This window comes from Mustela lutreola, chromosome 1, assembly GCF_030435805.1.
Source record: "Mustela lutreola isolate mMusLut2 chromosome 1, mMusLut2.pri, whole genome shotgun sequence".
Taxonomy (NCBI): Eukaryota; Metazoa; Chordata; class Mammalia; order Carnivora; family Mustelidae; genus Mustela; species Mustela lutreola.
This window is the reverse complement of record NC_081290.1, coordinates 182306664-182321746: the sequence shown is the minus strand read 5'-3', so window position 1 is coordinate 182321746 and position 15083 is coordinate 182306664. Positions and strand designations below refer to the sequence as shown.

At 45.4% G+C, this 15083-nt stretch overlaps 1 protein-coding gene across 4 annotated transcripts in view; it reads right to left on the bottom strand.

The window, feature by feature from the left end:
- Positions 1 to 13201, bottom strand: part of ZC3H12C (zinc finger CCCH-type containing 12C) — an 85543-nt gene extending 72342 nt beyond the window's left edge. Inside the window, exon 1 of one of the 4 annotated variants that reach the window (XM_059179888.1) lies at positions 12941 to 13201. In XM_059179888.1, coding sequence (XP_059035871.1) covers positions 12941 to 12982 — 42 coding nt within the window. In that variant the 5' untranslated portion in view covers positions 12983 to 13201. Of the gene's footprint in view, positions 1 to 7712; positions 8069 to 8208; positions 8324 to 8419; positions 8787 to 12940 lie in introns of those variants that run through there. The other 3 variants (XM_059179906.1, XM_059179895.1, XM_059179878.1) reach the window with 3 other exon arrangements.
- Positions 13202 to 15083: the final 1882 nt, after the last annotated feature.

Here is a 15083-nt window from a genome sequence, read left to right as displayed (position 1 = left end):
ATGAAATAGAAACCAAAAAAACAATAGAACAAATCAACGAAACTAGGAGCTGGTTCTTTGAAAGAATTAATAAAATTGATAAACCCCTGGCCCGACTTATCAAAAAGAAAAGAGAAAGGACCCAAATAAATAAAATCATGAATGAAAGAGGAGAGATCACAACTAACACCAAGGAAATACAAACTATTATAAGAACATACTATGAGCAACTATACGGCAATAAATTTGACAATCTGGAAGAAATGGATGCATTCCTAGAAACATATAAACTACCACAACTGAACCATGAAGAAATAGAAAGCCTGAACAGACCCATAACCAGTAAGGAGATTGAAACAGTCATTAAAAATCTCCAAACAAACAAAAGCCCAGGGCCAGACGGCTTCCCGGGGGAATTCTACCAAACATTTAAAGAAGAACTAATTCCTATTCTCCTGAAACTGTTCCAAAAAATAGAAATGGAAGGAAAACTTCCAAACTCATTTTATGAGGCCAGCATCACCTTGATCCCAAAACCAGACAAGGATCCCACCAAAAAAGAGAGCTATAGACCGATATCCTTGATGAACACAGATGCGAAAATACTCAACAAAATACTAGCCAATCGGATTCAACAGTACATTAAAAAGATTATTCACCACGACCAAGTGGGATTTATTCCAGGGCTGCAAGGTTGGTTCAACATCCGCAAATCAGTCAATGTGATACAACACATCAATAAAAGTAAGAACAAGAACCATATGATACTCTCAATAGATGCTGAAAAAGCATTTGACAAAGTACAACATCCCTTCCTGATCAAAACTCTTCAAAGTGTAGGGATAGAGGGCACATACCTCAATATCATCAAAGCCATCTATGAAAAACCCACCGCAAATATCATTCTCAATGGAGAAAAACTGAAAGCTTTTCCGCTAAGGTCAGGAACACGGCAGGGATGTCCATTATCACCACTGCTATTCAACATCGTACTAGAGGTCCTAGCCTCAGCAATCAGACAACAAAAGGAAATTAAAGGCATCCAAATCGGCAAAGAAGAAGTCAAATTATCACTCTTCGCAGATGATATGATACTATATGTGGAAAACCCAAAAGACTCCACTCCAAAACTGCTAGAACTTATACAGGAATTCAGTAAAGTGTCAGGATATAAAATCAATGCACAGAAATCAGTTGCATTTCTCTACACCAACAGCAAGACAGAAGAAAGAGATATTAAGGAGTCAATCCCATTTACAATTGCATCCAAAACCATAAGATACCTAGGAATAAACCTAACCAAAGAGACACAGAATCTATACTCAGAAAACTATAAAGTACTCATGAAAGAAATTGAGGAAGACACAAAGAAATGGAAAAATGTTCCATGCTCCTGGATTGGAAGAATAAATATTGTGAAAATGTCTATGCTACCTAAAGCAATCTACACATTTAATGCAATTCCTATCAAAGTACCATCCATCTTTTTCAAAGAAATGGAACAAATAATTCTAAAATTTATATGGAACCAGAAAAGACCTCGAATAGCCAAAGGGATATTGAAAAAGAAAGCCAACGTTGGTGGCATCACAATTCCGGACTTCAAGCTCTATTACAAAGCTGTCATCATCAAGACAGCATGGTACTGGCACAAAAACAGACACATAGATCAATGGAACAGAATAGAGAGCCCAGAAATAGACCCTCAACTCTATGGTCAACTAATCTTCGACAAAGCAGGAAAGAATGTCCAATGGAAAAAAGACAGCCTTTTCAATAAATGGTGCTGGGAAAATTGGACAGCCACATGCAGAAAAATGAAATTGGACCATTTCCTTACACCACACACAAAAATAGACTCAAAATGGATGAAGGACCTCAATGTACGAAAGGAATCCATCAAAATCCTTGAGGAGAACACGGGCAGCAACCTCTTCGACCTCTGCCGCAGCAACATCTTCCTAGGAACAACGCAAAAGGCAAGGGAAGCAAGGGAAAAAATGAACTACTGGGATTTCATCAAGATCAAAAGCTTTTGCACAGCAAAGGAAACAGTTAACAAAATCAAAAGACAACTGACAGAATGGGAGAAGATATTTGCAAACGACATATCAGATAAAGGACTAGTGTCCAGAATCTATAAAGAACTTAGCAAACTCAACACCCAAAGAACAAATAATCCAATCAAGAAATGGGCAGAAGACATGAACAGACATTTCTGCAAAGAAGACATCCAGATGGCCAACAGACACATGAAAAAGTGCTCCATATCACTTGGCATCAGGGAAATACAAATCAAAACCACAATGAGATATCACCTCACACCAGTCAGAATGGCTAAAATCAACAAGTCAGGAAATGACAGATGCTGGCGAGGATGCGGAGAAAGGGGAACCCTCCTACACTGTTGGTGGGAATGCAAGCTGGTGCAGCCACTCTGGAAAACAGCATGGAGGTTCCTCAAAATGTTGAAAATAGAACTGCCCTATGACCCAGCAATTGCACTATTGGGTATTTACCCTAAAGATACAAATGTAGTGATCCAAAGGGACACATGCACCCGAATGTTTATAGCAGCAATGTCCACAATAGCCAAACTATGGAAAGAACCTAGATGTCCATCAACAGATGAATGGATCAAGAAGATGTGGTATATATACACAATGGAATACTATGCAGCCATCAAAAGAAATGAAATCTTGCCATTTGCAACAACATGGATGGAACTAGAGCGTATCATGCTTAGCGAAATAAGTCAAGCAGAGAAAGACAACTATCATATGATCTCCCTGATATGAGGAAGTGGTGATGCAACATGGAGGCTTAAGTGCGTAGAAGAATAAATGAAACAAGATGGGATTGGGAGGGAGACAAACCATAAGTGACTCTTAATCTCACAAAACAAACTGAGGGTTGCCGGGGGGAGGGGGTTGGGGAGAAGGGGGTGGGATTATGGACATTGGGGAGGGTATGTGATTTGGTGAGTGCTGTGAAGTGTGTAAACCTGGTGATTCACAGACCTGGGGATAAAAATATATGTATATAAAAAATATATGTTTATAAAAAAAAAAAAAAAAAAAAAAAAAAAAAAAAAAAAAAAGTCAACAGTACATTCAAAGTGGGATGAAATTAGCTCCTGCTCTTTGCTAATAAGTGTACATATCTAGGCAGCTTTTCTGGAAGGCTTTTTGGCCATCAAAAACCTTAAAGCTTATGCTCTTTGATCATGACATCCGTGAATCCTAAGAACACAGATGCAGAAAACAATTTTTTTTCTTACTGGGATATTCAACTAATGTATTAAAATGTTAAAATATTGGGGGGGGGACCCAGATGTCTAACTGAAATAGAATAATGATTAAATAAAGTGACACGTTCTCAGGAAGAAAATGTTAAAAAAAATTAAAAATAGAGGAAAAAACATTTCAAAGATTTGAGAGCGAGAGGACACGAGCAGGGGGAGGGGCAGAGGGAGAGACTCCTCAAGCAGGCTCCCCGTGGAGCGCAGACCCGGACCCAGGGCTTGATCTCAGGACTGTGAGATATGATCTGAACTGAAAAAATTGGATACTCCACCAACTGAGCCACCCACATGTCACGCCCTGAAATATTTTTAATATCATGAGAAAATCCTTAGCGTATGCTAATTTGGGATAGAAAGGGGGGATACAAGGCTCTATAAACAGTAACATTCTAATTGTACAAGATCTATCTATCTTTTGATGCACACACTCCCATGAAGGAGGCAGCGGTAGGCATCACACGCATTAATTTATGTGTGGCCCCCAGAACAATGACTGGCACAATTAAATGTTATCTACTGTTACAAATCTTAAAAGTACAAGAGTAAACTAAGTGAGGCCTGAGCTGAGGCCTCCACTATGGGATGTGGGCCAGGCAAAAGGTAAAGCGGAATAGGAGAAAATGTTCCAAGCGAACAGGACAACCTTGGGATTTTCTACTTTTCCCCTATCCACCCTCAGGGATTTGATAATTACCTTAAAGGCGGAACACTTTTTATTTTCAGACATGTGCTTGTGGGCTAGGTCACGGAGCATTAAGAATTCCTATGAGTGTTGGGACATAGAACCATGTAAACTATCCTTTATGGGGGATTATCTTCGATTGCAAGCCAAGTGAAATAATCCTTTGCCAATGTATAGAAAAATCAAAGAGGGAAACCCATCAAAATGTTGTTAGTTATCTTGGGGTTACAGGGATTTTAAAAATTGTTCACATTTCTCTTCGTTTTCTAAGTTCTCCACAGTTAAGTACATTACATTACTACAATCAGAGATAAGTGCTGGAAAAACCACTTAAAACCACTACTCATAAAAAAACCTTTGAGGTTTCCATCCTCCCCACCACCCCAAAAAATGCTCTCTTTGGTGGAACTACATTGCTGTTTAACATATGCCATACCAGACCAAAACTGCCTTTGGGCTTATCTTTTAAGGTCCTAAGCAACCTGCTGGAAAGACAAGGTCCTTGCCTTCAAACAATTTGGCCAGACAGGATTTCATGTTGTCCTGTCACTGGAGTACTTTATAGAGAAAAGGTTAACAGACCTCTCTTATCTTCCAGACCCATCATGCTAATTATCATGCGTCTCTTAATTTTTTTTTAAAAGATTTTATTTGTTTATTTGACAGACAGAGATCACAAGTAGACAGAGAGGCAGGCAGAGAGAGAGAGGGAAGCAGGCTCCCCACTGAGCAGAGAGCCCGATGCGGGGCTCAATCCCAGGACCCTGGCCTGGAATCATGACCTGAGCCAAAGGCAGAGGCTTTAACCCACTGAGCCACCCAGATGCCCCCGTCTCTTAATTTTCAAACCATGTGTGTCAACATGCGTACACACAAGGACACGCTTTTCAAGGAATAGAGTAAAAACTGAATCACAGGGCAGCAGACCTGCCCAAGGGGTTAGAGCATGGTTTTTAAAGTCAGACAGCATAGGTTCAAACTTCCTTCTGCAACTTTCTAGATGTGGAACTTAAAGTTACCTCAACTCTTGTGCCTGGGCTTCCTCATCTAGAAACCAGGGTAATAAAAGCAGTGCATAAGCATGGTGCCTGGGAGCTCTGTGTCCAGCACAGAATAGCTATCACTGTGTCAGCTACAAAAACTGAAGCAAAGACAGGGAACTGATAACCTCCACATTACAGATTTGAAAATCATCTTTACGCCATTAAGTATCAAAATTACTATGTGCCAGACAGGGTGTACTTTTCACATGCTATCTCATTGAAATAGCTCAAGTATCCTATAAAGTTTTCTTTTTCGAGCTCCTAGAGACATATTCTGGGATGAAAGTGTACAAAACCATATTCTCAATTCACTTCTCTTAACTGCCACTAGTGAAACAGCAGCAATAATTGTAACATGTTTTTTGGTGAATCTTAAAATCCAAGCTTTGTGAAGTCATGAGATTTTCTAGGTTGTAGGCCCATCGGGACTGCTAGTGCTTAAAAACACAAATATCTGTTTTTGTTTTCTCAGCATTTGGCAGATTTGAGATCAGACCCCAGAATCTCGGTATTTTTAACTTGGTTTTACTTCAGTTTGGATTTGGAAACCTGATTTAATCCATGTTGGTGATGCCCTGACCTTCTCACTTAATATGTCTCCTTCCAATAAAAACTATATCCTGAAACCATCTTTGCCACTTCAATCCCTCACTACTCCTATCACCTACTTAATGTTCCAGACACAGTGGCCCACCCACTCTCTGCTTTTCTTGACTCACAGCATTATTCACTTGGAAATGACTCCTCTCCAGCTCTACTGGCTTGCATCTTACCTTTCAGACCTGGCATGCAGCCTTCCCTACTATAGTCCCCACATTTCTTATTCTTTGCTTGTCCCACTTAGTATATTTCAACTAGCGTTATGTTCTGTTCATAATCCCTCTTCTTTTAGAGGTCAGGAGCCTTATGCAGCACCTAGATCAATACTAAATTAATTATCTGCTGAGGGAATAAAAGTGTACCAGTGTCAAGTGAGCAGCAACAGAAGATTACTTTACAATCCCCCATTCTAACTAAAAAGATAAAAAAGGTTTCCTACTTATCTTATATTCGTTTCTTTAAAACTGCTATCAAATCAGCATGAGAAAATTCTTCCAAATTTATCTACAGAAACAACGAAAAGCCCAAAAAGAGTATAAAAGGATATAAAAGGGCACAGTAATGGTACTAAGAGTTATGAAATGATGGCAACACTTTTATATCTGTTACAGTAATTAAAATTAAAGTAAAAAATCATCCAGTCTGCTAGAATGAAAACAAGGTAATCCTGTTGTAGAATGAGGAAAATAATTTAAAAACAGAATTTCCATGAAGCACCTAAGGTCCAATTTGGCAAATGTGATCCATGAAAATAGCTCTAGGGAAACCAGTGACAGAAAATAGGATGTTTTTATTAGTCTTGTAATTAAAACAAGTATGTAGTAAAAGGAAGTGACTAATAAAAACTCCCATCAGCAAACAAACATTCCAAGTTTCTGTTTCCTATTCTCCAATATTTTTCTTTATAATAAAACTAGCTTCATTAGACGTTCATGATCAAATACTGTTTAAAAAATACTGGCCTTTCTGTTGTGTTATTAAAAAGTTCATTTTACTTCGATTGTAACGTTTGAGTGCTTCAGGTGATGACCAAATAGAGGCTTGAGGTAGAATTTAAACGTACTTTGAAAGTAAAACCCATCCTTAAACTAAAAATACTCAACCATCGTGAATTATAGATACAGGGTTACTAGATCATTCTGATATTTAAGGGTACCTTCAAATAGACAGGTTTGGGTAACTTAAAATAAGAATGCCAAATCGGAAGAAAACACGTGAATGGAGGTAAGATGGTAAAGTAATTTTACAAACATTTGGTGAAGCTATGTTTATATAAGCGAAACACTGGATGACATCAATTAAAGAAAATGCTGCTAAAATTCATTTACATATGATTAAATAAATGGGAGTCATACCTTCTACAACCTAAACAGATTAAATACACACACACCCACAGACACACACACCCAGATTAATTATATACATATATGTAGTACGCTCTATTGCTGACTTCTTGTGGTTCCTGGAAAAGCCCCCAAAGTGTTTGAGACACAGCCACTGCTCTCCGTTTATGATACGCTCTAGAAAAACTAAACAAGGAAACGAGTAAAGAATTGAGGAACTTTACCAAATTTCTAAATATGCCAGCTCCAAGCGTCTCTGTAACTATTCGAAGATGGTTTAAAAAAAAAAAAATCTAAATCAATAAGCGCCTCACCGGCCTGGGGATACTCCAACACAGTCTTGCAACCAATAGGAAAACTTTCCCTAAATCTGGATTCGTATTTCATCTCTTTATCACCAAACACAGAGCACAGACCAGTATTGTTAACGGTTACCCAAATGGCAAGCCTCCCAGTCGGAGTGATCAGCACTTGGAAGCGAAGTCTGTTTCCGAAGGGCTTTAAGGGGTGAAGGGGCAGACAGTTTGGGGAAGGAGAGCGAGGGTCGCTTCTCCAAGTTCGATCCCGAGCACGTCCGCGCGGGGGGTTGGCCATGGCAAGCAGGAGCCCAGCTACCACGAACGCGAGGTGGAACCGGGAGAGCGCGCGAGGCTGCGGGGTGAGGGGCGCGGGAGGGACCGGCCGCCGGAGCGCTTTCCGCAGGGGTCGGAATGAAGGGCTCATGGCTGGGGCCGGATCCCAGGTGCGGGAGGACGCCTCACCCCGCGAGCGCGCGGCGTCCGGAGCCGCAGGAGCAGCGCTGTGGGTCCGTTTCCGTGCGGAGCGCCCGGGCTCGCCTCCATCTTCGGCGGCCGTGCCCCGGGGCGGGCGGGAGTGGACCGCTGCCCTAGGCCGCGGGGCCCGGGTCGCCGGCCTCCCCTAGCCCAAGAGCCCGGCGAGGACGGCTCGGCCCGCGGCCACGGCGAGCCGGGCTCTCCGCTCGGCCCCACCCGAGCCCCGGGAGCCGCGGGCGCTCGCCACCCCCCCACCCCGCTCCTTCGACCTCCGGGGGAGGGGGGGGGCCCGACCCGCCCGGGGCCTGGAGCTCGCCCTGCGCCGCCGCTCCGGTCCGCCGGCCTCTCCGCCCGGCGCTCGGGCGCGGCCTCCCGGTCCCGCCACCCTCCCCCTCCTCCCGCGGCTCCCTCAGGGCGCCCCCCCCACCCCGCTCCGCGGCCGCGGCCAGCCTCCCTCCCAGCCCCAGCCGCCCGAGGGACCAACCTGGGGGCCGCTACCCGGCATGGCCGACCCCGCGAGGAAGCGGCGAGCGGCCGCGGCGACAGCGGCCAGCCCGGCCCTCCCCGCGCGGCGCCGCGCCGCGCCCGCCCGCGCGCCCTCCCTCCCTGCGGGCCGCGGCCCCGGCGCCCCCTCCCCCGGCTTGCACAACTCGCGCCCCGGCCGCGCGCGCACACGGGATTGTTGCTTAACCTACTTGCGGTCTCCTCTGAGCGGCCATCACGACATGCCCTGGAAGCCGGGGCGGCCCCGGGGCCCTGCAGCGGGCGGCCGCCTCTCGCCTCCGCCCTGGGCCGCCGCGGCCGCCGCTAGGGCGCGGGGCGAGCGGGAGGCTCCCCCATGCCTGCCCGCCCGCCCGCCGCGGCTTCGGCTCGCCCGCCGCCCGCGCCGCTGCTCCGCGGGCGACAGCGAACTCGGCTCTCCCGCCGGCCGCCTCGCTCCTCGGCCGCCCGCCCGCCCGCAGCCGCAGCCGCTGCGCCGCTTCCTCCTCCCCTTCCCTCTTTCCCTTCTCCTCCTTCGCCTCCTCTGGAGCCGAGGTTGGCAAACCAGCACCTGCTGCTGGAGATCACCGAGAACTGAAACAGGAAACCCCGAGCCAAGGGGAAAACCCGGGAGGCGTGGAGAGGGGTGAGGGGAGCCGCTGGAACCTGTCGGGCTCCGCCGCGGCTCCCGCGCCTCCTCCCCTCGCACCCTTTCCCCGGCCCGGCCCGGCCCGGCCCGGTGGCGGGTGGGGGGGGGGGGTCCCCGGCCTCCGGTCCCGGCTCCCCCAGCCCCGTTCAGGGGGGCGCCTCTTAGCTCTGCAACACCTCGTCCTCCCAGCAAGAACGGCGGACCATCCCCCCGCCCCCCAGTCTAGGGAACCGAGAAGGTGCCTACTTAGGGCGAGTTTCCCGCGCCCGTTTGCTCGTTATCCACATTCTGTAGTGAGGAAAAAACCACACCCGCATTAGCAAGACCAACAAGGCAACTTACACGAATGGAGCTCTTGGGATTTCACCCAGGAGAAGGAGGACTTCTTTCGGCAAAAAAAACTGGCCTTATTGGAAATGGCAACATGTCAAAATCGAGGTTAAGCCCAGGATAAATCCAGATCTCTTTCTAGAGGTTGGGAGGAGACAGCCCTCTGCACTGAGTTGCAAGTGTGAAAAGCACGGAGAGAGGAGAGCCCCTTTTTTCTTCCTTCTGTCAATTGTCCAACACCTGGTACCATTTAGGTCAACATCTCAGTAATGCTCAAATAATCGTATTCACCTGCCTGTGGACTTCTCACCAGGTGTCTCGCTCCTAGCCTTGGGCAGGCTGCATCTGCTCGTGGAGTGAAAGGGAAGGGAATTTAGGTGGCTTGTGCCCCTAGCATGTGCCACAGACTAGGTAGCCTGTTTCAAATGCATTATCTCATTTGTGTGTCACCACAGCCATGTGAGTTAGGTGTTATAATCCCCTTTATCCCTCAGCAAATTGAGGTTAGAAAAATTTGCTGAAATGACACAGTTCGAATATGAAGAATAGAGGTCTGTGTGCATCCAATGTACATACTTGTCTCACTGCACCAGAGTTCATGCCTTCGATGGCACTTTTCACTAATAAAATTATTTCTTGCCTCTGAATTGTTTTCAATAGCACATATATGGGTCAAGCCTGGATCTGTTGAATTTGCATAGGTTACTTAATGGTAGTGAGATCCATAATACTTACTGCGGCTAAAGCTTTATCATTTCCAGCTGTCTAAAAAAATTAAAAAAAAAAAAAAAAAGAAGAAGAAGTCTGCCTTTATGGCTCAGTTGAGCTGCACAGATGTCTCCACTTCTTTGGCCAGCATTTGCAGCGCTTTTGCTATTGATGAGGGGTTCCCGGCTGTGAGCGTCCTGCTGCTGGTGCCTATGGGCATTCTCATGCTTCAAGACGAAGGGATGCATTCGCTGAGCCTGCTTCCCACTTCAGCAGGCCAGTCTTGGGCCCTGTTAAGTGAACTAGCAGCCCGGTAGGTTTCCTTGGGGGCCATGAGAGCTCTCTGGTCTACTCTTCCGGTATCACCTTTAAGACCTTTAGTATGTCTGGCAACCTGCTCTCTGCAGCTAGGTCAGTTTCGATTGGCAGGAAGGGAGGGATGCTCTGGGAAATCATCCCTTGTTCACTGAGCCAAACCCTCAGAAAGTCTCTTGAGCAGGAGTAGGGAGTGGCAGGAACCTAAAAAGAGTTTGGCTGGGTGACAATAAGTGACAGCATCTGTGGCGTGATTTTAGTGATGCCAGGAGTTCCCCTAGTCCACACTAGATCACCCACACAGCCTACCTTAGTTCCCTCGTTGACTCAACCGAATCCCATTCGGTATTGATTAAGTGTGGTTACAGAGCAAGCCACTAGATTAGATACTTTGGAGCTAGGAGACATGAATAATTATTGTAATTGCCAACATTTTGTGAATGCTTACCATTCTAAGCACTTGGCATGTGCTCTTTCATCTAATGCCCACAGAACCCCTGTGAAGAATTGAATAACTATCACTATTTCCATTTCACAGATGAGAAAATGCAGACCAAGATTACAGCCAGTAAGTAACAGTACAGGGATGAGAACACCGTCTCGCTCTAGCATCAGGACCCATTATGTGAACACGGTCCCATAACTGCCCTTAGTTACCTTACTGTGTAGTTGGGGAGAGAAAAACATACAAAAGTTCAAAGAAAACTAAGAAGACAAGAGAACTGAGGAGAGTTAAATATGTGCCATGGGTATTAAAGGCAATGAAGTTTCAGAGGACAGAAGAGTTGCCTTAAGTTGAAGTGGTGGGGAAGACGGCACAGATGACCGTGTCTTCAAAAGAACAAAAAAATGAAGCTGGATAATGAAGAGGAGTAGTATTTTGACAGAGAAGATGGGGAAGGTCATATCAATGGAACAGCATAAATAAAGACGGAGTGCCAGGAAAATGTGGAAAATAGGGGGATGAGGGACAAGTAGGACCAAATCACAGAGAGACTTGCAAATGGGGAGAGACAGACAGAGACACAAAGACTGAGAGAGAACGGGAGAGTGAGCTCAGCGTGGCAGGTAAACAGTGGGGAATTGTGAAGGGTTTTGAATACAGTGTGACATGGAGAACATCCTACTTTAGGAAAATAAGTATTGTGATGGTTACTGGATGGTTTTGCAAGGGGAAGGACTGGAACAGGGAAACGAGTCTGACATCCAATATGGCAGAACAGGCGTGAACTACTGAAGTAAATCGCGAGGGAGGAAAGGAGGGGACAGTTTAGTGAGACATAATGACCTGAAAAGCACCGAGTGATTGCATACACTTGACGAAGATGGACTTAAGAAAGGGGAAAAGTCCAAAATAACTTTGCAAGTGTGAATATGAAACCTATAGTAATGCTGACTGGAAAAAAAGGGGAAGTTTAGGGCTAGAGGAACTACTTTTTTGAACAAATGTTTAGAATAGTTTGGTTTTAGGCATGTTTTTGTGGTAACAGTGGGATATTCATGTGGAAATGTTTGATAGTATTATCTAGAAAAGACAAAGAGTTGGGTAAATGAGACTTTTATGGTTTTTTTTTTTTTTAAAGATTTTATTTATTTATTTGACAGACAGATCACAAGTAGGCAGAGAGGCAGGCAGAGAGAGGAAGGGAAGCAGGCTCCCTGCTGAGCAGAGAGCCCAACTCGGTCCCAGGACCCTGGGATCATGACCTGGGCTGAAGGCAGAGGCTTAACCCACTGAGCCACCCAGGTGCCCCAAGACTTTTATGTTATTGAGAGGGTATGAAAACTTTAAATGCTCACTATTATAATAACCAAGTGTGGTTACGTAAACCAGAATTGAAAGAAAATCTCACAAAATAAAATGCTTCTACAACTCTGAGAAAAACCAGCACTAGGGAAATCATCTTTTCTTGACTCCAAGTTATATTTACTTAAAAGGAAAAGAGAATAAATAGGAAAGAAATTCCAAGGAGTTCAGAGAACGCAAGACTGATGAGAGAAAACTTTGAGACCATTTTCATCTGCTCCCACTTTGCATTTTGCAGGTGGTGAAACTGAGGAACAAAGGCTGAATGTCTGACAAGAAAACTTCAAAATAGGCATTGGGCAAATACAGCACATTGGCTGTGACCAATTCTGGAGAGATGGCTGATCTGTATTTTAGTTATAAAATCAAGGCTGGACCTTGAAGTGTGACTCTGAAATGCACATAATTAAAGAATTTGAGTGGTTGTGGCTTCATAGTAAGCAAAGCCCTGGGACAGCCTCACTAGTTCAAAGCAAATGCTTTGCAAAGAACAGATTAGGGGCTGGGGGCAGGGGAGGGGGGGTGTGAGGGGATAGGGGGTGAGGGGAGAGAATGATTGCCAGAGCAGCACTTCTTTTTAATCTATAGCTCCCAGGTAGACTGCTCCACACCTACATTCACATTGGAACCTCAAAAAGACCAGAGTTTCGGACGGCCATCGCATCCCACCTGGTTGCCTCAGCCGGCATCTTCCAATGGCCGCCCACCTTCTCGAAGACCTCCGGACACCTCAAAAGTGATGACACATAAGTCACCCTCAGATTCAAAAGTGGCACACCCCATGGCAACGGCTTCTCTTCTACCCAGAGCTCTCGTAGCGCCGTCCTTGTGTGTTTCCTCATTGAAAATGTGTGTACCCAGAGGACACACTTGAGGACGAGAGAGAACTATTTCCCCTGCCTCCGCCATTTCTCCCAAAACACTTACCTTAGTTGAGACAAAGTCAAGTGCCCCTTCTGTGGGCTTCATCGCGTGCTCTTTGGCCAGCACTGGATTTTCTTCAGTCACTGAGCTTCATACCTGGAGCCCGATGACTACTGTAATTTTTCATTCAGTGTCTTTTATATCTTCCAGAGGAGTCTTGGTTAATTCCAACCATCTAGGAAATGTCAAGTTTTCTGAAGAGCAGGACCCTACACAACCATTTCCTAAGCCCATGACCTGCATGAGACAGACACAGAGGGATACAACACATTCTTGCCCATGTCCTTCAGCCACGGCTTAGAGCTGCTTTTTAACGCTGAGTTCACAGGGAAAGGAAACCAGGGGACACGAGATATGTGCTCTTGGCCAATCCCAGGACTGCTTCCTTTTGATGAGTTACCACAAGATTCCATATTAGCAGCACGACTCTCTTTCCCCCTAGCATTTGTCGGAGGCCACCAGAGAGCAGAACGGCGAGGTTTTCAATCTGCTGTGTCATACGATCATGCGCTTGGTTTTCTACCTGAGACAGACAGCGTGGCTGCCCTCATTTACTACATTGGGTCAACACAGGAATTTTGAGAACGATGAACACTTAGTGTTGAATTTTAAAAAATGTTCCTAAGGTGTTGCTTGGCTATTTTGACAAGGGCCATATGTTTCCCAGCAGCTCACCTCACTCAGAAGTGTAAAAGTTTTTTTTTTGTTTTAACATGGAATTTCAAGTGCACCAAAAACATCCTCATCACCTCTGCAAGCATCAAGCATCTGTTGTTTTAAAAGGGAATCAGTATACAGAATTACAAATGCACATCACTGAGCTAGCTGGAGAGGGAATTATGGAATTTTCAGGTTAGAGGGCATCCTATGTGAAAAGGTACTATCAAGAGAATATTAATTGCAGCATTATTTGCAAAGGCAAAAGAAAAAAAAAAAGAAGGAATAAGCCTAAATATCTCCTAATAGGAAACTACAGAAATTGCAATATCTGCATACATTAGAATGTCATTCACCTATTAAAGAGAGTGAAGTGGCTTTATGTTTATGGGGTTGTTTTGAAAGAAGTCAGGTAGACACCAGTGAATCTAGTATGCTACCAGCTGTGTGAAAGACGAAGAAGATCTCTGCCTGGGCTTAACTGTGCCTGTATTATCTCTGGAAGGACACACAACATACTGGTAATGCTCAATGTCCTGGGCAGGTGGACTGGACGATCATCAGAAAGGAAGAGTGCAAAATAGGGTCCCTTTTTGTTCCATAGCCATTTACAGCTTTTGAATTGCATTTATTTATTTATTTTTTAAAGATTTTCTTTGTAAGCAAGCTCGACACCAGATGTGGGGCTTGAACCCACAACCCTGAGATCAAGAATCATACGATCTACTGCCTGAGCCAGCCAGGCGCCCCAGCTTTTCAACTTTTAAATTGGGTGCTTGAATTATTTATTCAAAAACACATTTTTAACGTCCACGGTTATTGGTGATGTGTGCGACTATCCACCCCTTCCTATTTGATACGATACATAAGCAGATACTATTTATGGAAATGGTACCACGGCCACAAGGAAGAGGAAGTTGTGGGAGTCCCGTGAGTTGCACATGTGCAATTCTGGGGCTTCCCAGGCAAGGGAAAGATACCTACGGTCACGTGGAAGGAGCGGTCCCCAAACTGCTAAAGGATTCCCAGCCAACGGCAGTTGGGATTAGTCAGTGTTTTTACAACTTCCTCGCCAAAGTCTCCAAGCTCCGATTCCATGAGGATTTCTGATGGGACTGCTTTACCTAGAGGGAGTGTAACGGGAAGTTCTCACGAGCAGACACAGGACAGGTTCAAGTAGGCTGCTGGCCTCCCAGAAAGTCAGCAGGAGGCACGGGGCTGATAACACCCATCACTGAGAATTAGGTTTCTTTGTTTTATCATCTTTTCCCAGGTCAGAATGTCAGCACTCTATCGGAGCTCTGCCCTGATCCCTGGGGCACCCGCAGTTGCTCGGTGCCCAGCATGTAGCAAGCACTGGGGTTGGCTACATCCTGGGGACCATGGCAGTCCATGCCTCTCCAGCCTGTGGCTGCCTGTAACGCTCTGATCTGTTAGAAGGCAGTAAGGACTTGGCCAGGGGAACCAGGTTCAGGCCTCCAGTCTCTGA